Source organism: Macaca mulatta, chromosome 15, assembly GCF_049350105.2.
Source record: "Macaca mulatta isolate MMU2019108-1 chromosome 15, T2T-MMU8v2.0, whole genome shotgun sequence".
Classification (NCBI taxonomy): Eukaryota; Metazoa; Chordata; class Mammalia; order Primates; family Cercopithecidae; genus Macaca; species Macaca mulatta.
The window spans coordinates 115,791,067-115,816,162 of NC_133420.1; the positions used below are offsets into that span (position 1 = coordinate 115,791,067).

Here is a 25,096-nt window from a genome sequence, read left to right on the forward strand (position 1 = left end):
GCTAGCTTTTGAATGTGTTTGCTCTTGCTTTTCTAGTTCTTTTCATTGTGATGCTAGGGTGTCAATTTTAGATCTTTCCTACTTTCTCTTGTGGATATTTAGTGCTATAAATTTCCCTCTGCACACTGCTTCAAATGTGCCCCAGAGATTCTGGTATGTTGTATCTTTGTTCTCATTGGTTTCAAAGAACGTCTTTATTTCTGCCTTCATTTCGTTATGTACCCAGTAATCATTGAGGAGCAGGTTGTTCAGTTTCCACGTAGTTGAGCGGTTTTGATTGAGTTTCTTAGTCCTGAGTTCTAGTTGGATAGCACTGTGTTCTGAGAGACAGTTTGTTATAATTTCTGTTCTTTTACATTTGCTGAGGAGTGCTTTACTTCTAACTACGTGGTCAATTTTGGAATACGTGTGATGTGGTGCTGAGAAGAATGTATATTCTGTTGATTTGGGGTGGAGAGTTCTGTAGATGTCTATTAGGTCCATTTGGTGCAGAGTTGAGTTCAATTCCTGGATATCTTTGTTGACTTTCTGTCTCGTTGATCTGTGTAAAGTTGACAGTGGGGTGTCAAAGTCTCTCATTATTATTGTAAGTCTCTAAGGACTTGCTTTATGAATCTGGGTGCTCCTGGATTAGGTGCATATATATTTAGGATAGTTAGCTCTTCCTGATGAATTGATTCCTTTACCATTATGTAATGGCCTTATTTGTCTCTTTTGATCTTTGATGGTTTAAAATCTATTTTATCAGAGACTAGGATTGCAACCCCTACTTTTTTTGTTTTCCATTTGCTTGGTAGATCTTCCTCCATCCCTTTATTTTGAGCCTATGTGTGTTTCTGCATGTGAGATGGGTCTTCTGAATACAGCAAACTGATGGGTCTTGACTCTTTATCCAATTTGCCAGTCTATGTCTTTTAATTGGACCATTTAGTCCATTTATATTTAAGGTTAATATTGTTATGTGTGAACTTGATCCTGTCATTATGATATTAGCTGGTTATTTTGCTCGCTAGTTGATGCAGTTTCTTCCTAGCATCAATGGACTTTACATTTTGACATGTTTTTGCAATGGCTGGTACCTGTTGTTCCTTTCCATGTTTAGTGCTTCCTTCAGGATCTCTTGTAGGGCAGGCCTGGTGGTGACAAAATCTCTAAGCATTTGCTTGTCTGTAAAGGATTTTATTTCTCCTTCACTTATGAAACTTAGTTTGGCTGGATATGAAATTCTGGGTTGAAAATTCTTTTCTTTAAGAATGTTGAATATTGGCCCCCACTCTCTTCTGGCTTGGAGAATTTCTTCCGAGAGATCTGCTGTTAGTCTGATGAGCTTCCCTTTGTGGGTAACCCGACCTTTCTCTCTGGCTGCCCTTAACATGTTTTCCTTCATTTCAACTTTGGTGAATCTGACAATTATGTGTCTTGGAGTTGCCCTTCTCAAGGAGTATCTTTGTGGCGTTCTCTGTATTTCCTGAATTTGAATGTTGGCCTGCCTTACTAGGTTGGGGAAGTTCTCCTGGATGATATCCTGCAGAGTGTTTTCCAACTTGGTTCCATTTTCCCCATCACTTTCAGGCACACCAATCAGACGTAGATTTGGTCTTTTCACATAATCCCATATTTCTTGGAGGCTTTGTTCATTTCTTTTTGCTCTTTTTCCTCTACACTTCTTTTCTCACTTCATTTCATTCATTTGATCTTCAATCGCTGATACTCTTTCTTCCAGATGATTGAGTCAGTTACTGAAGCTTGTGCATTTGTCACATAGTTCTCGTGTTATGGTTTCATCTCTATCAGTTCTTTTAAGGACTTCTCCACATTGGTTATTCTAGTTAGCCATTCATCAAATCTTTTTTAAAGGATTTTAGTTTCTTTGCGCTGGTTACATAGTTCCTCCTTTAGCTCTGAGAAGTTTGATCGACTGAAGTCTTCTTCTCTTGACTCGTCAGAGTCATTCTCCGTTCAGCTTTATTCTGTTGCTGGCGATGAGCTGCGTTCCTTTGGAGGGGGAGATGCGCTCTGATTTTTTGAATTTCCAGCTTTTCTGCACTGCTTTTTCCCCATCTTTGTGGTTTTATCTGCCTTTGGTCTTTGATGATGGTGACATACTGATGGGGTTTTGGTGTGGGTGTCCTTTCTGTTTGTTAGTTTTCCTTCTAACAGTCAGGACCCTCAGCTGCAGGTCTGTTGGCATTTGCTTGAGGTCCACTCCAGACCCTGTTTGCCTGGGTATCAGCAGCGGAGGCTGCAGAAGATAGAATATTGCTGAACAGCGAGTGTTGCTGTCTGATTCTTCCTCTGGAAGCTTCGTCTCAGGGGTGTACCCCACCATGTGAGGTGTGAGGTGTCGGTCTGCACCTAGTGAAGGATGTCTTCCAGTTAGGCTACTCAGGGGTCAGGGACCCACCTGAGCAGGCAGTCTGCCCGTTCTCAGATCTCAACCTCCATGCTGGGAGATCCACTGCTGTCTTCAAAGCTGTCAGACAGGGGAATTTACCTCTGCCAAGGTTTCTGTTGCTTTTTGTTTAGCTATGACCTGTCCCCAGAGGAGGAGTCTACAGAGGAAGGCTGGCCTCCTTGAGCTGTGATGGGCTCCACCCAATTCGAGCTTCCCGGCTCTTTGTTTACCTACTTAAGCCTCAGCAATGGCAGGCGCCCTTCCCCTAGCCTCCCTGCCACCTTGCAGTTAGATCTCAGACTGCTGTGCTAGCAATGAGGGAGGCTTCGTGGGCGTGGGAGGCTCCGTGGGCGTGGGACCCTCTGGGACAGGTATGGGATATAATCTCCTGGTGTGCTGTTTGCTAAGACCCTTGGTAAAGTGCAGTATTAGGGTGGGAGTTACCTGATTTTCCAGGTGTTGTCTGTCTCAATTTCCTTTGGTTAGGAAAAGGAATTCTCTTCCCCCTTGCAATTCCTGTGTGAGGCGATGCCTCGCCCTGCTTCAGCTCTCACTGGTTGGGCTGCACCCGCAGACCAGCACCAACTGTCCGACACGACCCAGTGAGATGAACCTGGTATCTCAGTTGAAAATGCAGAAGTCACCCATCTTCTGTGTTGCTCACGCTGGGAGCTGGAGGCTGGAGCTGTTCCTATTCGGCCATCTTGGGCACGCCCAAATGTGGTTCTTAACTAAAGAATGCAACTGTGAAAAGTTGCAATCCATGCAAGATTTATTCATTTATTCATTCAGCTCTTTAGTACCTACAATGAACCAGGCACTGTACTCAATGCTAGAAATACAGTGGGGAGACAAGACAGAAATATGTGTTGCTTTTAAAGAACTTACAGTTTAGGAGGAGGTTACGAGTAAGTAGATAGCTAAAAATTCAGAGTGGGAAGGAACTATGACAGAGAAAGAACAGGGTGCCTTGGAAATACAGAGAACAGTAGACAACACTAATGAATGTTCCTACCATTGTCTATCTCTGAGCTTTACAATGCAGTCTCTACTCTTTTGTGGGCATTTTGTGCCCTATTTTTAAAACCTTTCAATTAGAAATTGAGACAGCTATTGAGTACCTACCATGTGGGAAGTGCCCTGCTTGACAGTGTTGTATCTTATGAAGCTTATGGAAGAGAGTACAGAGTTGAATAAGACTTTTTTTTTTTCCACACAGAGTGCTTAAAATCTAATAGGAGAAATAAGATTACATAAATAATGAATGCAGTGCAGAGTGTGGTGTTTATCATAAGAGACAAACAGACCAAATGTCAATGGAGGTATTTCTGATTTGGGGAATAAATAAATGCTTCATGATAGGGTAACTTTTAATGTGAATTTTATTGAATAAATGAGTTTAATGATCAAAGATGAAGCATGGGGGTTACATGTCTGGTGGGGGAAAAAAAACACACATCAAACGCAAACACACCAAATCTGAAAACAGGGAATGTGATGATTTTATTCTACTCTCATTACATCCCCAGCATTAATCACACTGTCTTGCATCCGTCAGGTGATCAATGAATAATTTTCAAATGAATTAATAGGAAAATTCAAGGCATCTTTATTAAAGATGCAAACTAATAGTTTAACTGGAATCTTAAGGTGAAACTAAGATGATAAAGCTGGAGGCAGGTCATGGGGCCAGGTAAAGATTTTGAATGTCATTGAAGAGTTTGGACCTTATTATTCCCTTACCCCTATGTTTACATAACACCATTATGTTCACCAAAGCTCACTTGACCTTAAGATGGTCCAATCAGGTAGTCGGGACAGTAATTATTGCCCCATCCAATAGAGAGGAACTCAGAGACAGTCCAAGTAATTATGGATGTTATGTCAGGAAATAGCGAATGCAAGACTTAACACCCAAGGTAGTACAAACTCAGTTTCTATTCCTTTGTACTGCATTATGTCTCTGTTCTGAGGCAGAAACGCCCTTTTGGTGTTGGGAGCTGTGGAAAGAAATGACATTATCGGAGCTGTTTCTAAGATAAACTGGGAGTGAAAGGGGCTGGCAGCCAGGTCACTAGGGATGAGGACATTAAAATAATGTGAGAGAAGACCAAACTGTTGTGGTGACCATGAGCATAGGCAGACTAGGATTTCTTTTTAGCAGGGATAAAAGGTTTTAGCATGAATTCTACCCTTGCTGGTCTATGACCTAGGTCAGGGTTTCACAATCTCAGCACTGTTGACATTTGGGGCCTTGAATTCATTGTTGTGGGGACTGTCCTATGCATTGTCCCTGACCTCTGCCTGTTAGATGCTCCTAGCACACACTTTCCACCCACCTCACCATTGTGACAGCCCCAAAATGTCCCCGTGGCCAAATTTCCCCTGGGAGGGAAAATCGCCCCCGTTTGAGAACCACTGACCTAGGCAGTCAATTTTGATTAGTTTCCAGAAAATCAGTGGACCCTAAAGAGCACATTGGGCATTTAGTGGGAAAACATCAAGCAAAGAAATGCAGTCTCATCTGATGGGTTTAGGTTTCTTCCACTGACAGTGTGCATGATGGCTCATAGTTAATTTGTTTGACCAGCATTGCATTTTAAATAATGGGTTTTCATTTTGTCCTATTTATGGTCATTTTATCCAATTATTTTTATTCAGCACCCAGCTTTATAAGTGTGTATAATCCTGTTATGCTCTATTCCATTATGGGAACTTCCTAACAGAAGAGCACACAGTAATACAATTAAATAAACATTTTGGCTATTGTGTTGGCCTCACACATTTCCTGACTTTGGCTGGATTCGAATGTGGTTATGGGATGGGAAGGGAGACAATGGGTCACTAAAAAGAAAGACAAAGGTGCTGAAAGGTGACATGAAACAGGTCACCACGGTTCCCAGATTGGTGGGAAGAATTCAGATACCACTTAAAATGGAAAATATCCTGTAATGAGAATGGAGCTAAAATTTTCTTCCTCCCTCCAAAATTCCATAACACAACGGCAAAAAGTTTCCTGTGTGGTGCTTTGCATGAGCTACAACAAATGTTGGTCTAGAAGGACTAAAAAAGAATTTGCATGTTTTATATATATGAATATAAATAATGTAAGTATAAATATGAATATAACTATAAATATGTAGCAGAAATTGCAAAGGCATTTCTAAACACATTTAATGTGGTAACAAAGCTTATGCAAGAAAGAACAGAGAGCACGGCCTTCCTTCATGCCGGGCTCACTTGGTGACTGGGCACAATGGACAGGTCTGGGCAAATCAGCCAAGACATGAGTCATTGTTTAGGTTTTCCTTGGAAACAAAAGCTCCTGGGAATTTGACATCAAGTGTTTGCCAGACTCTGTGGACTTGTTAGTCTCTTGCAGGGACACTAACATCGCTTCTAAGATGATACCCTGAGAATCAGCCAGTTTCCTCTGCAAAGACTTGCCCTGAGTGCTAACCAGCATGGCTTTGCAGAGAGAAGGGAATTTGGGGCATGTCTCAGGGAGTCATTCATCCAACATTAAGATAGTGTTAACAGGGAAATTGTGTGTGTGTGCAACCAGACATCACCTGCCTTCCCTGCAGGGAGCTTGTGACAGCTGAGAAAATGTTTATAAAGCATTTTGAGCTCTCCCTGGGGTGGTACTGTAGAAAGGCAAATCTTTGATATGACTCTCTCACTTCTGTCAACTCCTATTATTAAGCAGAGGTTGCCCCTGCCTTTCTCAAAGTTCCAGTCATGGAAAGTAATTATTAGGAGTTGCAGGTTCCATTTTTCACCTACCCAGTGAAGATTGTAACCATCTCTGTTAAAGAAAAAACTTTCCGGAATCTACAAGAGATTTAAAAAACTCAATGTTTTATGTAGTTTAATTGGGAATGAGTAAAATGTAGACGCACTAAACTACCTTTGAAATAGTCCACATGTACTAAACGAAAGAGAGAAATAGTTGGCAAGTTTCTCTTCAAAACTAAATGTTTGAAATATGTGATCAAGACATCTTGCTATGTTCCAGGCAAGTCTGATTTCATCTATTCCCACTTGAGGCTTTTGAAATTTATGGGATGTAAGCCTTTTTTTTTTTTTTTTTTTTTAAATGCTGCAAAGAAGCTGATTAATTTTCAAATTAAAGCAATATCTGATCTCTAGTAAGTTTCCTGGCATATAGCATTCAATAAATACTGTTTTTTTTTTTAATTGCTTTTGCAGAGCACTGGCCTTTTCTCTTAAAATGAGGATATAGTGGCCCCAAAGCCTCCGAGTATTATTTAGCAGGAGAAAATCTAGGCCGGTTGACTGAGTGCTTTTCCTTAAATTGCACATGATCTCACCTTCTCAAAATACCCAGGCTCAGCAAAGCTATATAAGGCCATGTGTCAATCTTCTCAGTCATATATGCCTAATGTTTAGTCCCATAGACTTTGAGAGCTTGTAGAGGCCTTAGATGCCATTTCTCAAATTTTGTTTTCATGGAGCAGGAAACGGAGTCCATGAGAGGGAAGTGGCTCACTCAAGGTCACACCATTCACTTCCGGCAGTGTCTAGAGAGGGCCCACATCTTCTGACATTCTAGTCCAGCTCTTTATTCCACACTACTGCCTGGAGTGCTGGATTCTAAGAATTGCTCAGCTTTAAATACTGTCTTCAGTCATGTTCCATTGGAGAGCCACAAATCATTAAGGTAGCAAATATATTTGCAAAATATATAATGGATTTATGATTTATGTTGTATGTATAAGTTGCATATTGGCATTTTCATTACATTTGCTATATTTAATATTGTTATGCTTTTTCAAAATTGTTATTCTCATCCATTCCACAAGTGTTTATTGAGTGTTTATGCAAGGCACTGGAGATAGTGGTGAATTACACAGACAAAATCATTGTAGCAAATACTATTGGCGTTCCCCCCACCGCCTGTGTCCTCTCAGCTCTCACCACCCCAGCGCTTGCCTGCAGAGTCTTGCTGCAACCACTCATGAGTCTGCATAAAGACCTTCTCTGGGCTGGGGGCGGTGGCTCATGCCTGTAATCCCAGCACTTTGAGAGGCCGAGGCGGGTGGATCACAAGATCAGGAGATCGAGGCCATCCTGGCTAACACAGTGAAACCCCCGTCTCTACTAAAAATACAAAAATTAGCCAGGTGTGGTGGCACACGCCTGTAGTCCTAGCTACTGGGGAGGCTGAGGTAGGAGAATCCTGGAGGCGGAGGTTGCAGCAAGCCGAGATCGTACCACTGTACTCCAGCCTGGGCAAGAGAGCGAGACTCCATCGCAAAAAAAAAGAAAGAAAGAAACAAACAAACAAAAAAAGGACCTTCTCTTTGCTGGAAGCCTCCAGTCAATGACAGGTGGGAGTTGGAGGGTAAATGACCCTCACCTTTGGGATGGGGTAACTCTAAGGTTCATTCTACTCCATCACTCCAAGTTCCCTAGGCATTTGAATGCCAGTTGTCCACAGTGCAACCCCCTGGATAATGTATGCATTACAGGCTTCCTACCTCTTTTTGTTTCACTTCTTGACTACTCCTTTTGTGCTTCCTGGGATCTCTTCTTAGTAAACTACTTTTGCATGGCTCCTTAGTCAGGGTCTGTTTCTAGGGGAGCTGGTCTAAGACAGTCACTGGCTTCTTGAAGCTCAAATTCTAGAAAAGGATGCAGATAATAAACAATAAATCAATAAAAAAAGGTCACATATGGGTGCCTACTGAGAAGAATGAAATGATAGAGAGTGGAAAGGGGTTCAGAGAAATTCTGATTAAAGTGTGAAGTTGGGGTCCCTCTGATAGTGTGATATTTGACCTGACACTTGAAAAACAAGAAGTAGTTACAAAAAAGAGTCTGAGGGCCGGGTGCGGTGGCTCACACCTGTAATCCCAGCACTTTAGGAGGCCGAGGCTGGCGGATCACTTGAGGTCAGGAGTTCAAGACCAGCCTGGCCAACATGGTGAAACCCCATCTCTGCTAAAAATACAAAAATTAGCCAGGCATGGTGGCACACACCTGTAATCCCAGCTACTCCGGAAGCTGAGGCAGGAGAATTGCTTAAACCCAGAAGGTGGAAGTTATAGTGGGCTGATTGTGCCACTGCACTCCAGCTGGGCCAACAGAGTGAGACTCCGTCTCAAAAAACAAAACAAAACAAAACAAAAGAGCCTGAGAAGAAGATTCTGGGAAGAGGTATGAAAAAATGCAAAGTGAGCAGGAATAGGAAAGAGAACACTGGGCTGTTTCATGGGGAATGAGGCTAGGGAGGGGGAAGGCCGAGGAGGTTGGCCCTGTCGTGAGAGACTCTGTAGTAAGGATCAGAAGTCATTGTAGTAAATGCAACGAGAAATCTTTGGAGGATGTTAAGCAGGAGAATGCAATAATCTGATTTATACTTGAAAATGATTACTCGGGCAGCTCATGGGAAACAGATCAGGGGAAGGCAAGAATGAAGCAGTGAGCTAAGTTGGAAGGCTACTGAAGAAATCTAGGTGAGAGATAATAGATGCCTTTCAGTTTCCAGACTCAACTGTTGATAGAGAACAGAAGTAAATAGAATACAAACACAGAGTGCATACACATTTATATCTTTGTCTCTGTGGGTATTTATATGTACTGAAGTGGTTCTTAGCATTTGGGGGTGAGAACTCTTTGAAAATCTGATGAAATCTGTGGATCTCCTCTCCAGGAAAATGCAAATGTGCACTGACACACAATTTTAAATGTGTGCTGACAGGTTGGGAAGTCATGGAGTCAGTTAATAAAACCTCAAGCATATGTTTTTTGTGTTTTTTTTCCTACATCTGTTAGTAGGGGTAGGCTCTCTATAGTGGTAAGTAAGTCCCAAAGTGGATCAGAGTTCAAACATATATTTTTGTTTGTGGATGAGAATGGAAGGAAAGATAGCTCAACTTCATTGGCCCTCTGGTAGAAAGACTCTGAGATGTGTTCTACGCTGTCTACGCCCACATAACAATACTGGGAGAATTCGTTGTTCCTTGAAACGGCCCCGTGCTATCTTCAAGTCATAACTTCCAAGCTTGCCCTAGGTATTATCTTCATTTTGGCCAGGTCGAAGGGAGAACACAGAGGAAGTCTTAAGAGGCAAGGCCTAGAAGTGGGACCCATTGCTCTGCTCCCCCTTCATTGACTAGAATTTAGCCATCTGCCCACAACTAACCACAAGGGAAGCTGGGAAATATGGTGTAGCTGTTTTCCCCACCCAGCGGCTGGGGAAAACCGGAAATACAAATTTCAGGAACAGTTAGGAGGTTCAGCCATAATACACACATTTTTCTTTATATTTGTCACATAGGAGTTGCTCAATGTTACATTTTTAGAGAACAGTGGAAATACCTCACATTGTAAGTTTGATGAAAGACAAGGGATGGAGCCAAGTGAAGGTTGGTCAGGAGGATACAATACCCTTTGTGTCATGATTTCCAGAACCAGTTTAACTCAAAGCAAGCCCTCTTCCTAGACTGTGGAGATGGGACTTTCTTTTATTAAGGGTATGTCCTTAAGTAAAAGATTAAGATCAAATTGAAGTGGAAACTTGGCCCCAAACTACACTGTTCTGTGCCCGGAGGAACTGGAATTAATTTGAAGCACACTATTACTCACCCCGATTATGTGCCAGTAGGAAAGGGAGATGATGATACTGTCAACAAGGCGAATTTTGTGTTCATTTTCTCTCACTCCAATGAGCAGTCATTCTAGATCTTAGATGTGACAGTTCATTGGCTACTCAGGCAAGCACTTGGCCTATCTACTCTGGACTCAACTCTGGTCCATCCTTTCCCTGAAGCAAAGCAGCCCAGAGACTCCTCTTTCAAACGTCCTTTAGGGAGTGGGTGTGGTCCTAAGAAGTTGGAGGTGAAGTCCATTTTTATTAGTAAATCATATTTTACCATTTGATTCCATGACAATGGTAAAGTCATTTTTCTTGGGGGTGGAGGGTGGTGAGTCTTACCTTAAAACATAAAGAAATTCATTTGAGAACATGGCAAATTTTAATTTCTTCAGCGTTAGAAGGGAGGAAAGCTGATTTTCTCTTAACATACTAAAATGATTTTTCTGAAACTTAAAAATATCCAGAAGCTGTTTTCTCTTGAGATCAGAACCTTTCTAAGCCTCAAGTTTAATGTTTGAGCTATTCAGGACCTCCAGGGAAGGCCAGGTTTCTTCCATGTTGCCTGTTCCCAGCTCCTTCCTCTGATTCTCTCATTTACATCATAAATATTCCTTTTCAACCCCCTACGTTTTAGCTCTTTCCTTTAAGAGAAATTTAAAAAGCAGTATTTTTTTTTTTTTGCCATTTATTTTATTTAATTTGAATTCCATCTTAGAGTTGTTAATGTGTTTACATGCTATTTTTTCCTATATTCCTTCTCTCCGGTCAGGGAAAATGTTGAGCTTTCTTCAACACGAGATGGATTTAATTGGTTAATTTCATAATTTAGAGTCTTTCTTGGTCTACATTCCAAAAGGAGGGGATTCTTTAAGCTCAGTACAGCTACATTTACTTTTGAAGGAGCCCTTTATTTTGGAGTGAATAAAGTCTCTCTTATTAAACAGAAAATAAAAGAAGGTTTGGCAGGACTCTACTCCCCATGGATGAAACATCACAGGAAATTGAGAAATTGTTTCTTTTTGGCCTTGTGGGAAAATTTTGCTTGTGAAATTTAGTGTTAAAGTTTTAAGACGACTGCTTAAATCCATCAAGAAAGAGCTGTTGAATGCATAACAGCTTCTAGGGAAGAGGTGCCAGCCTGACCTTTCTGTATCTGGTCTGTTAAATGTTCAAGGAAGTGTGTGGTATGATCAAGAAGATTGTATTCTCTCCTACATAATGACTGAGTTAATTTTAAACAGAACGTAGAAATAGTTCATTAATTTAAGAATAATTTTGTGAAAAGTTGGCCTCAGCTGGGTGCTCCTTCATTTGTGCCTGTAAGACAGGACATTGTATAGGCCCAAATGAGAAACGAGTCCTAGGTAGAGAGTCCAGTTTCCATTCTCGGGTTGATCTATGGGCTCCAGAATTTTGATATTAAGCCTGTGTCTTGAGCTTCAGACCATCCTGCCAACTGAGGGTATTGCTTTCCATTTTCTTCACATAGGCACCTTGTTTGAAATTTGTGGCTAAAACCCATGTTCTCAGTTTGACTCCTAAATCTATTTTCCTTCTAAGTTCCTTAGGGACTCTGTGGGCAGCATAACCATATACTTAATTGTCCAAATCTGAAACCTTCATTGTTTTCTCTCTGCACTCCCCTCAATTTGCAGTCAATCACCAAGTTCTGCTACTGTCCCTAAATATGCCTGCAGTTATCTCCTTTCCTTCACCTTCCCCTTCCCAAATTCCCAGTTCAGGCCACAATTCTCTCATGCCTTGATTTCTCTAAAAACTTCCTTAACCAATCTCTTGCTTTCAGTTTTTTCCTCCCGTAATCCTGATTTCACCCTGCAGCCAAAATGATTTTTCTAAAATTAATCTTGACAATGTTACTTCCTGGCTTGAGTTTGATTTCTTTTTCTTTTTTTTTTTTTTTTTTTTTTTTGAGCCTAACTGTGCAATTTTCACTACAATATCCAAACTCTTGACTTGGCCCTTACTTGTACCTCTCGGTTCCCTCTCCCCACCCACCTTCCAGCTGCATCAGCCTCTGGACACATCCAGCACTTCTCACCTTAGCCAGAACTGGATTCTGAGTGCAGTCAGCCTTCTTTCCTCTGCTCTTTCCCATTCTTGGCTAATTCTAATCTATTTTCTAGAAATCCTCTGAACCCTCTCTCTTGAGCCCCCTTCCAATCCTCCATTGGAATAGAGGCTTCTTTTCTGAGCTCCCACACTCTGAACTTACGTCTTAGATGGCTCATCCTCCACCGAGTGCAAGTTCCGCCACCTCCCGGGTTCACACCATTCTCCTGCCTCAGCCTCCTGAGAAGCTGGGACTACAGGCGTCTGCCACCACGCCCAGCTAATTTTTTTCTTTTTTTCTTTTTTTTTTTTTTGTATTTTTAGTAGAGACGGGGTTTCACTGTGTTTGCCAGGATGGTCTCGATCTCCTGACCTCGTGATCCTCCTGTCTCGGCCTCCCAAAGTGCTGGGATTACAGGCGTGAGCCACCGCGCCCGGCCAGCTTCTTAAGGGCTGCTTTGCAGCTCATTTCTCTTTGAAGGCTCTGTTCTGCCTGATAAATAAATAAATGAGAATGAATAACTACTTACAGTGTTTTTCTATATTTAAAATTGAATTCTAATTATACTGTTATAAAATTCGGTTAATTTTGGTGATTTTGGAGCATGGGAAATGCAACTAAAAAAGAATGAAAAAAAAAAAAACCCACTATGATTTGACATCAGAAGATATGAATCCAGGCTCGGTCACCACAAGCTGAGAGATTTGCTAAGTGTATCAGCCTCCCTGAGTCTCAGTTCCTCATCAATAAGCATAGGATAATTTCTCATGTAAACAAAGCTTGGCTGAGGACCAAGGAAGAAGTGCCCAGTGGGTGAGTGGAGGCACTCAGTGAACTGTAATGACTTCATAGGTGAGAGGAATTCTTATTTTCTGTATATCTGCAGTTCTCATTGTGCAAAACTCCAGCTTGGGAGAGGTGAGGTGTGAATGGTTTCATGGGACACCGATGGGAGGGGGATATTCGCCAGGTCTCTTCCCAATTAGGTGGAGCCACACCAACGGTGGGGAATTCAGCAATCCCTGTAAGGGGAAATTGTTCCTCTTTAGTTTTCCCATTGGGTAGAGCTCAAAAATACCCTTTTACCCTCTCAAATACTGTTGGTGACAGTGAGACCTGGCATAGTGTTGTAGCAATTTGATAACCTGTATTGAGAACTTTCACAATATTCATTCTTTTTGAATGAGTAATTCAATTTCTAGAATTTATCTAAGGGAATTATTTTTAACAAGAGAAGGGGAGCACTTAAGATGTGTAAAGATGTTCATTGCAGTTGTGTTTATTATAGTTAATGATCAAAAATAATCTGAAATGTGCAATCAGTGAGGGATTGTGATGGCATTGCCCTTTGGTGGGTTCTCTCTAAAATGGGAATGTAACGTTGAAAAATTACTTAAGTGAAAAAAACTAGGCTTAAAAAATTCAATCTGTGGTTTAATAAAAAGTGTTTAAATCAAACAAGTATAGGAAAACAAAAGATGACCAGTGGGATAATACACTTTGTTTTAAATGGGGTTAGTTGTAACTAAGAAATCCGTAGGCAGGACTCTGCCTCCCTAGACTAACAGCTCCAATGAATGAAGTTCACTGTCTTCTGTGCAAAGGAATCTTTATTTGGCTTTGGCTCAAGGCCAGGCCTCCATCTCGTCTTCTAAAACCTGGAAGGAAGCATTCAGAGGAAAATATCGATCCGAAGTAAACTTCAGCTTAGAAGTTGGGGGCTGAAGTTGTAGGACACCAGGGAGGGAAAGCCTGCATTTACCCTTGAGCAATCGTCATGACAACAGCCTCCTAAGTCATCTTTGAGTGTGCAAAGAGCTTTTCTGTGCATTGTTCACTTAAATTGATTTCTCTTCAATTTAGCTAGCTAATTATCCAAAATGCCTGTAAAAATTATGAAAGAGGAGGGAAACACAGTTACTGATTTGGGGTCCATTCCCTTTATCTTCCTCATATTCAGGGATTTCCCCACTGCATGGAATTAACTTTGAACCCAGGGAAATTACCTAGAAGGAAATAGCTGGGCTCAGGAAGCAAGCAGACATTTCACTGTGGCTTTATTCACGGGAGGCTCTCCAGATGTTTGGCAGATATTTTCTTACACGTGCCTACTGGACCTTGTGTTGTAAGAGGCACAGAACAGCTGTACACAGTCCAGCGTCACACAGCAAGTCAGGAGCAAGAATCTGTGTAGAATTAAGATCTTTTTGTCCCTCCCTCCTAAACTATCTAGCCCAAGTGTCTGCTCTCCCACGGGATTTTGTGCTCCTTTTTTTTACCGTCTGTCTCAGCTTCAAAAAAGATCTGTTTTCTCTTATTATTTTCCCACATTGCTGTGGTTCAGAACCGTAGTGCATTTGTCAAATGCATTGTGTGTGTCTTCACCCCTGCAGCTTCCCTGTCAGATGATTCAATACAAGGCAATGATCTCTCCACTAAGGGGGAAGAAAGAAAGTGAGAAAGAAAGAAAACAGCTCAGAGCCCTAAACCCTGGGTTGTGGCTATTTTTCTCCTAGACAGGCTGCTCTCTCTTATCTGATTGGAGTCTCCGTGTTCTCTGAATGGGAAATAAATCTTAACACAGAAATTCAAGCGTTAGTTTCCAGGTGTTTGATAGGAAGCTTTCATCCCAAGTGGTTTGTTTATTTATTCATTTATTTTTTGTCGGGGGGAGTTTGTTGCATTATTTGACCAAGGACAGTGTTGACCACCTCCGGTTTCTACTTCTCTTTCGAAGTTTATTTTATGTTTTGTTGTGGTTTTCAGATTTCTCATGGTTTGGATTTGGGAAAGTAAAATCAAGACAAGGTGTTGGTAAGTAGTTAACTCACTCCTTCTTTGGATAAGTAATGAGTCTATGTTTTTGTTCGGATGAAAATGCTTGGACCCTCTTTACATTCCACGGTCTTTGATTCATTTTCTGTGTTCCTGGTTTTTGATTTGTTGAAGTAGGTCTAGAATTTTTTCCAGAAAAGGCATTACTGTTGTTAATTGAGTTCAGTACATGGTTTTACAGTTTTAGATTTGACTCGTTTTTATCCTGTGGGGGGAGTGTTAACTGTCGTTCCAGTTCTAGTTTGTGATGCATTTTTAAGAAGGTTAAGGAAATAAATGCAACTTCATTTCAGTTACATGTACAGGGAATAGTTGACTGAACAGTCAAACTGGACAAGTTTAGGTCTTAACTTTCTTCCATTGGCCAAGATGTAATAGAGTTCTGAATTGGTAAATCAGTTTCCATTTATGACCATTCCTCTTTCAAAACAGATTCTAACGTCCAGACGCTGTGATTTGTGCTTGATTGCATTCTATTCCCCGCATTCAGACTATGTGCTGACAATTGAAAAGCAGAGCTTGTAGCTTACCAAGTGAATGCAGATGATGTAGCGCATCATTAGAATTGAAATCAGGTGTGATCTCTTGGGACCTCTAATTTGTTCAGAGTTTTCTATGGGTACAGAGACAATGAACAGGAATTGCTCAGAAGGCATGAGAAGACAGGCATTATTACATCTTTCATGTGGGTTTCCAAGATCCGACCATCTTGGGCATCTGTTGGTTCATATAGTGTTTCTTTTGGTAGCAAGGTTGGCCATAGGTAAAATGTCAAAATAGGGGAAATGTATCCATATCAGGAGACTGCTCAATTCCAAACTATCCACCCTATGCTTGTTCATCCTGGCCATATAAGGAGCTGTTTCCTGTCACTTTCGAACCTGACATCAGACCTCGTCTTGTTGGGCAGCCTCTATCACTGTCTGTCCAGTGATCCAAAAGTGACCAGTGGGCTGAGGCAGCCTGGCCAGATGGGGCCTGGGCATGGGGGGAAAGTCACCTTGACTCTCGCTAGTTCCATGGATTCCAAGGTTAAAGTTCTTAACCCGCAAAGGGGAAGTGGAGCCCTGGCAAAGTTAGAACATCAAGCTCAAGTAGTCAGGGCTTCTAGGCAGCTCCCCAGGGGCAAATTTCAGACACGGCTGATCATTGTCACTTTACCAAGATACCGGAGGGAGCATCCTGCCTGGGCAGTCTTAAAGGTGTTCTGTTTTACGGGTTTGATGCATGTGCGTGCACAGGTGTATCGCGTGTGTTTTTGGGGAAGGTGGTAATAAACTCTCCCATCACAGTGCTATAAGACAGGGTCTTGCTTCTGCTAAATTGCAAGTCATTCCAACCCCTTAAATATTTTTTCAAGCCAATTTGCACTGCTGAAGGGCGCTTGTTCCTGAAAAGCTGCAAAAATGTGGTTTTACTGTTTTAGGCCACAGCAGAGAGTTCTTCAGAATTATTCTTCCAGCTGCAATCCGGCAGAGGTGCTGCTCTTACAAAACATAGGTTTCATTATTTTTCAAGTCTGCTGAGACCAACAGTTTAGGAGATGATTGCCATTGAGAAGATAGTGTGTTACTCATGGTTCCCAAAAGAAAGGGGCACACCACGCAATGCAGAGCCACGTGGGGAAGCGCTGGGATCCATTAAGAGGCAGAGGAAGGAAGGGAGAACTTGGACAGGAGCTGTTAGTGTGTTTCCAGGGTAAGGAACTGGGGAGGGAGGGTAAACAGGTTTAGGATTGGCTAGTCTGAGTAATTTCAACAGGCTCTAGGGTACAGGAGCTGTCTAGAGTTGTCAAGTACCTGGCCCTGGCGTGGGGAGGGCAGGTGGATAGTGGCCTGAAGTGTGAGCCTCACATGAGGAAGGTGGTTGGGGGTGTTGTCTCTGGATTGGTTGATTTGCATTTGAAAGGCGTGCTCCCAGGCAGGGTATTTACCATCTGTAGGAACTGACTCACTCTTTGTGGGAGGGCTGTCCCTCCAGGATCAGCAGGGCCCCAGATGTCAAAGCACCAGAATCCAGAATATAAAAAGGCTTGCTTAGTACAGCTGCTCAAGAGTACTAGCCCTTCCCCTCACCTTGAAGGCACTATTGGTATTGAGAGAAGAAAACTCCCCCAGATGACCTTCGTGATTCTTATCACAGGAAATTAAGTCTACGATAGGCTCAGAAATGTCTGTAAAGTCATAGTACAGGATATGCGACCAAGCAGACATATTAAAATAAAAATGGGCTAAAAATGTTTCCAGACTGAACTCATGTTTGTCAGCTGAGTGATTAGAACTATTTACCCTAAATCAGCCAAGTGTGCACATACCTCGCCATTTAAAACTTTATATGAATATTATAATATAGTTTTTCAAGTCCTCATATGAATTTCGTTTAACACATGGTGATGTGCCCCTTTATTCTTCTGTCTTTTTCGTGGTGCCTGCTCAAACACATGCATAGACATACAAAGACACATCCTGTGATATGCGCAGACAGGCTGCTGTCAAATTATGTAGACATTCATTGTCCCCGCTGAGAGCTGCTTCTGCCTTCCCAACTTTGCTGTGCTTTGCATTCCATTATATCAAAATGTTCACAGAAAAATGGGCTTAAACCCTGCAACCTTGACAGCCATATATATCAGTCTTCTAGGTTTTGGAACATCAATAATGAAGAAAACAGCACTTGAATTAATATCCCCCTTGATGAATTGTTGAGGTTTATGTGTTACTCACATTTGTCAACAGTGATTTTTCTGGCAAAGTGAAAAGGCTTTTGAAAAATTACCTGTGGTACTTTTTACTGCTTCTATGCTTAATCCTCCTCTCGCTCCCCAAACAAAAGCTCATTCCCTTCCAATCTGTTCCATCGGAGTTGGGCGTTTTAATTGGAGAGGTTTAGGAAAGAAAAGGGTATCTCTTAGTGAGGAAGGAGAAGCAGAGAGCAAATCACTTGGTTGGACTCTTTAAGTGAGGGCTTCGCTGTGCACTTGGCAGAAGATTCAAAGTCTGAATTCGGGAGTCTCAAGTTGTCTTCTAGGTATCAGCCTCCTCACACATGATTGAACGCTGCTCTGACGTTCATGAACTTCAGAGCATGCTGGGCCAGAGGAGAGTCAGAGAAGAAAGCAACTGGGGTCAATGCATTTCTAATCGTTGCAGGGGCTCCAGAAGGAAACATTGCTGGATGTCTGACAGCATGTGGAGTGTTTTAAAATGAAACTCCTGTACAAAGGCATAAGAATGATACCATGGACTTCCGAGACTGTGGGGAAAGGGCGGGACGAGGGTGAGGGATAAAAGGCTACACATTGGGTACATTGTTTGCTGCTTGGGTGATGAATGCACCAATATCTCAGAAACCACTAAAGAACTTATTCATGTAACCAAACATCACCTGTTCCCCAAACAACTATTGAAATAAAAACAAGAAATTTTAAGAAAAAGAAACTCCTGCATTTCTGGGGGTAAAGGTAGTGCCTGGAATCTACTGAGAAATGTGCAGCCTTGACTGTAGTCCTTCAGGGAGCTCAGGCAGTAAGGAGCATGTTTTGGTAACCTTGCAGGAGGTAACAGCCGTGTCTGGAACCAAGGAAGGGAGTCAGTGGTGACGTTTTATTGACAAGATGTAGAAAACTTAGCATAACATATCTTCATTTTTTTTTTTTTTTGAAACTGAGTCTCACACTGTCACCCAGGCTGGAGTGCAGTGGCGCCATCTTGGCTCACCACAGCCTCTGCCTCCCGAGTTCAAGCAATTCACCTGTTTCAGTCGCCCGAGTAGCTGGGATTACAGGCGCGTGCCACCACACCTGGCTAATTTTTGGACTTCTAGTTAAGATGGGATTTCACCATGGTGGCCAGGCTGGTCTCGAACTCCTGACCTCGTGATCTGCCTGCCTCAGCCTCCCAAAGTGCTGGGATTACAGACATGAGCCACCACGCCCGGCCAACACATCTTCATTTTTAATTGCTGGCCAGAAGCTGGATGATCTAGGCCTGTCAGGGAGCAAGTTGCAGAACAGGGATGATTAGGAATATTGGAAAGAACTTGTCTTTGTAGTTATTCTTGGCAGGATTTCTGCTGTATCCTAACGCAGGTGAGCTAGACACAAGACGAGCATAACTGATGGGCTTGCCTTTGCTTTTGAGTGTTTTGTGGCTTCTAAATTGGCTGTGTGAGGACTTGTTTGCAGAAGTGAGCCGAAGTGCATCATTAAAAGCAGCTTAAATGCACATCCCTTGAGAGAATGCTTCAAAAATTACCTATAATAACAGCAGGCTGTCTCCTGCATAGTTTGTTTAAGACACTGCTTAGCTGGGGAATGTCCAACTGTTATCACTACAAACTGTGATAATCTCCATATGAGGGGGAAAAATGGATCTTGGAGGTTGGGGGGTGAGGTATTATTATATTTCATAGGGGATTCAAGACTGGTTAACAAAACAACTTTTGTTTTCAGAATTGCTGTGCTTCTCACTAAAATAGTTAAGTGTGAGGGAAAAGGCAGAAAAAGGATGGAAGTGCTGAAACATGCATTTAGTTGCGGGGGGGGGGTTGGAAGAAAGCACATTTCCTTGCGTAGGAAGTAGCAATTCAGACTTTTCCTGGCATGGCATTTGCCTTGGCTGGGCATTTGATTCTGCCTTTTCACCCCCTATTGTCTTTTCTCTTTATTCTTTCTCTGGGCTTATGGCAGTAGTCGGGTCAGTGGTCTGCTTCCATGGAACCCTGCCTGTGTAATACATACCTCGTCCACCTCCCACGTAGACAGTGCCTGTCATGAGCCACTGCTGTCTTCATTGGTTTGAAGCTTTCACGTAGACCTTTATCTTTGCGAATCTAATTTTGGTTGCAAACAGTATGAGTTTAGTGGCTAATGGGTAAATTGTTTAGACAGGATACAGTAGACTGTATGTGTGAGCATATACATTCTGAGACTTTGGACTAGAAAATTTGTCTTGTACAGAAAATGCTATGATTATTAATTTAGTACAAAGACACCAAGTAATGACTCTATAAAGAGTATTACAGCTGAAGACAAAGCAGGTAACTTTGCCATGGGATTGATCCATTATTGTTATAAAAGTATTTTGTAGACAAAAGTGGTGCAGACACTCACAGAATATGAAGAAAGAGGAATATAGTCATAGGACAGTCAAATGTATATCTGGTCTACCAGTTAAAGTTCATTTAGTAATACCTAGTAGTAATACATACTCATGAAGCAGATTTAAATTTGTAATACATTTTCCTATTACTAGTCTCATTCTAGTGTCATAAAATAAGCAAATATTATTTTGCATATGAGTGGATGTAGAAATCCAAAGAAAGTAAGTGACTTGTCCAAAGGGTAGAGACAGAAACCCAGATCCTGAAATTCCCAGAAGAACTTTCAATGCTCTGTGAAATAGGAATCCCAGATTCATGTTGAGAGTTTCAATGACAGAGTGTTCTAGACACAATCACAGAACAGAGAGGAAAGCTACATATTATCTTACAGGAGAAGGAAGTGAAGAAATTGGAGCTCTCATACACTGCTGGTGGGAATAGAAAATGGTGCAGCCACTTTGGAAAAGTTTGGCAGTTCCTCCAAATGTTAAATATAGAGCTACCATATGACCCAGTAATTCCACCCAAGAGAAATTAAAACACGTGTCCACATAAAAATTCATATATGAATGTTCGTAGTAGCATTATTCATAATAGCCAAAAAGCCAGAGCAACCCAAATGTCCACCAACAAATGAATGGATAAATAACGTGCGACATATCCACACAATGGAGTATTATTAGGCAATACAAAGAGAAGAAGTACTAATACATACTACAATGTGGATGAATCTTAAAAACATGATGTTCAGTGAAAGAAGCCAGTTACAAAAGATCACATATTATATGGTTCCATTCATATGAAATGCCAGAGAGATAGAGTGTAAATCTGTGAATATCCTCGGCTGAAAGTGGGGAGAATGGGGAGTGAGTGCTATCTGGGTGATGAAAATGTCCTACAATTAGATTATAGTGATTATTGCACAACTCTATGAATATACTAAAACCCACTGAATTGTACACTTTAAATGGGTAAATTTTATGTATGTGAATTACAGCTCAACAAAACCATTGATTACAGGAGAATATATGTATTTTTCTATCTCCAGGCCCAGCTTCCGTTATCAGCAATGATGATGACTCTGCCAGCCCACTCCATCACATCTCCAATGGGAGTAACACCCCATCTTCTTCAGAAGGTGGCCCAGATGCTGTCATTATTGGAATGACCAAGATCCCTGTCATTGAAAATCCCCAGTACTTTGGCATTACCAACAGTCAGCTCAAGCCAGACACATGTAAGTACAGCTGTTTATACTTATTGGCCCATTTGTTGCATAGCTGTATCAACCAGAGTGTTTATCAGAGTCCCTGACAGGGATGACTGGCGGGGGGCAGGGTGCAGTGAAATGTCTGAGGATTCTTGCAGCTTTTGGTCCAGGAATAGATCCTTTAGTTTGTTGCTTATGGAATTCTTTGGGTGTGTCTCCTGCTGGGAAGGGAACTGTGGGCAGATACTGACTTCTCTTGGGATCTATTTTCCAAAACCATTTGTCAATGTGAAGTTGGAATCAGGCATGCTTATCTTGAAAAAAAGAAAGACAGAAACCAGAAGTATCATTAGAATGCACATATATCAGTTATAGATGACAAGCAAATGAATGTAATTTAAATTTAGCTTGTTGAGTCATTGAAACATGCACTCTAGGTAGCTGGGAAGGCACTGTGTTGCCCACAGGTGGTATCAGTTTGGGGAGTCCTGTATTCTTTGCTCAGTCTGAGTTCCCAGCATGAGGCCTTGTTGCATTGCCACAATAGCAAGGAGACATGTTAGCAGATGATTTGCATATTAAGTACATTGACTTTCATTTTTCAAAACCAAATTAACCCATTAATCTCTGTTAGCAAGCTTGAGATTTTTCTAAGGGCTTTTTGTGCTATCTTCTGCACCACTGCTCCAATATTAAACTTGTAGCACAGCCTTAAAGACAACACAAAATAAACCCACGGTGGACAAACAGGCTTATGGCATTGGGATTCCAGGCCTTCCTTCATACGTGACTAAGGGGCCGTGAGGGCAATGACATCAGGTGGCCCGGATCCCAGAGATTCCCTGCCACTAAGGAGTGGGTATCCTGCATGTTTCCATCCCGACTTAAATACCATTCTCCTACCTTGTCATAGAGGTAAGGTAGAGGATTACTGCAAGGTTAGGCTTTGGGGGCTGACTCTTCGTCAAGAGCTTTCATGGGATGAAGGGCCTTAGCAATGAGTGTCAGATCTGTGCATGTATAAGGAAATATCTATAACTTCATCCTATTCACTCAAATTTATCCCAAGGTATGTTTAAGGTTGGATGTGAGTTTAAATGTTAGGAAGAACAGTATTATGAGCTTTTAATGTGTGAGACTGGAATCCACCAGAGATTTTGGTTGACTCTGTAACATGACAAGATAAATAGAATAATGTGTGAAGAATATTGAGCTCCTTAAAATAAGAGGTATTAGTTGAAATCAAGGTATTATTACTCTTAATATTGTCATTATGGTGTGAACAAGGTGAGTAGAGGTATTGCTTAAAATGTGCCTTCTTTGATGGGGTGAGCCTCCTCCAAAGATCCTTGGAATGCCCTGTATGCAGAACTGTCAAATAAGGAGTAAGACTAAGCAGGATACTGTGATGGGAGCATCTGTCATCATTTTGATTGTTCTCCCTAGGAATAGAGTACTTTGACATTGACACCTCAGTCACCACCCGAACCAGGCCTATGATGCTTTTCAGTTAGCCTGAGGCTGTAGTATAATTGAGGCTGACTAAAATCAACATACCCTCAAAAAGTTGCTTTCCTTTGTGGAGGGAGGGAAGATAAAGCTGCATAATTAAGTAGACCCGATCAGCCCAACAAGTCCAGTAAGAGAAATTGAACAAATGAGCAAGAGAGCAAACAAACAAAGTAACAAACGAGATCTTCTAGACAAAAGTGGGCTACATGGCTGGAAGTGCTTTCTTCCCTGGGAGGCGGAGATAGGCGGATCACGAGGTTGGGAGATCGAGACCATCCTGGCTAACACAGTGAAACCCAGTCTCTACTAAAAAATACAAAAAACTAGCTGGGCGAGGTGGCGGGTGCCTGTAGTCCCAGCTACTCGGGAGGCTGAGGCAGGAGAATGGCGTGAACCCGGGAGGCGGAGCTTGCAGTGAGCTGAGATCCGGCCACTGCACTCCAGCCTGGGCGACAGAGTGAGACTCCGTCTCAAAAAAAAAAAAAGAAAAGGCCGGGCACAGTGGCTCACGCCTGTAATGGCGCAGTGGCCAGCACTTTGGGAGGCTGAGGCGGGAGGATCACGAGGTCAGAAGATCGAGACCACCCTGGCTAACACGGTGAAACCCCGTCTCTACTAAAAATACAAAACATTAGCCGGGCGTGGTGGCAGGCACGTGTAGTCCCAGCTACTTGGGAGGCTGTGGCAGGAGAATGGCGTGAACCCAGGAGGTGGAGCTTGCAGTGAGCCGAGATTGCGCCTCTGCACTCCAGTCTGGGTGACAGAGCGAGACTCCGTCCCCCCTCCCAAAAAAAAAAAAAAAAAAGAAATCCAGGAAGAAAGGCTTCAAAGGTTATTTCCTTAATCTGGAGTCTGTGGAGATTTTTTGCAAAGGTTTGGGTTCCCTTTGGAGTAGTCTTGATTGTGTGGCTCAGTCATTCTGTGCCTCCTGTCAGTTTCTGGCCTCTACCCAAGTGGCCAACCTCCATTTGGTCATTCCTTCTGTATAAAGTCTTGCTAGGCCCTGCACCCAACCGCAGTGTCCCGGCTTTGTGTCCTCAGTCACTCCACACCATATACCAAAAAAGATTTTCATTTTTCCAGGCAACAAGCCACGTATACGCTCATGATTTTAAGAACACTTAAAATCACAAATCTTCCATGAATCCTTTTTCAAATAAATGAGAACGAAGAAGCGATTTACTTCTTTCCTTCCCTTCACCCTTTTGTAAATGTCATTTTTTTATCTCATATTTTTTTTCCTTTATCTTTGGTGTATCTGTGGCCTTCTGTTAAATATTGAGTATGAGCACTCTCATGTGTTTCTGCAATCTCTTTTAGGTTAGATTGTAAGCTCTTGGAGAGCAGGATCTTTATCTGTTGACCTATTCCTTCATAGCACAGGACGTGGTGTACCTTTGATGTTGGCCACATGTTGACCAGATGTAGCTTTATATTACTGAAATATTAATTGCTAGCAGATATGTAACAAGAAAGATGACTCATAATCATTTTCATTAGTTTTATTCCTATCAAACTTGCCTACATAGTTGTTTATTTATTAGACAAGTTTTAAATAATATATTAGCCAATTTAAACAGATTTAGATAACAATTTTAGCAGAAATAGGCTTTGGACAAAAAATCTTTTCTTTGAACATTCTAATTGTAGTCATGCAGAAATTAAAATATTTCAAAATGTATAGACCTGACATGTAGACTAATCTGTTGCTATAGGCCCATGAAATGTTGAGAACTTAGATTTCAATTAGATAATTCCCATTGACTATATATATGTGTGTGTGTGTGTGTATATATATATGTGTGTGTATATATATACACACACATATTTATGTGTGTTATATAAATATACACACATAAATGTACTCTATATATACACACATATGTATATGTACATATACCTATATGCACACACATACATATGTATATGTGTATGTGTGTGCATATAGGTATATGTACATATACATATACATATGTGTATGTGTGTATATATATATAAAAAACATATATTTTAGAGACAGAGTCTCACTCTGTCACCCAGGCTGGAGTGCAGTGGCACAGTTGTAGCTCACTATAACCTGGAACTCCTGGGCTCAAGCAATCCTCTTGACATAGCCTCCTAAGTAGCTAGGACTCTTAGGTACGCACTGCCATGTCTGGCTAATTTTTTTTTTATTTTTTATTTCTATTTTTTGTAGAGATATAGTTCTCACTATGTTGCCCAGGCTGGTCTTGAACTCCTGGACTCAAGTGATCCTTCCCAACTTGGCCTCCCAAGGGAGGGATTGCAGGCAGGAGCCCCATTGAATATTTTTTACAAGTGAGCTTTTAAAGAACCTCTAAAGAAGGG

General features: G+C 41.7%; 1 protein-coding gene across 4 annotated transcripts in view; it reads left to right on the top strand.

Moving 5' to 3' along the window:
* The window catches only part of NTRK2 (neurotrophic receptor tyrosine kinase 2), a 365,023-nt gene that overhangs the window by 184,476 nt on the left and 155,451 nt on the right, over nt 1-25,096 (top strand). For 3 of the 4 annotated variants that reach the window (XM_077965319.1, XM_077965318.1, XM_077965320.1), the window contains one exon: nt 21,074-21,262. In XM_077965319.1, the coding sequence (XP_077821445.1) occupies nt 21,074-21,262 (189 nt within the window). 4 annotated transcript variants of the gene reach the window in all.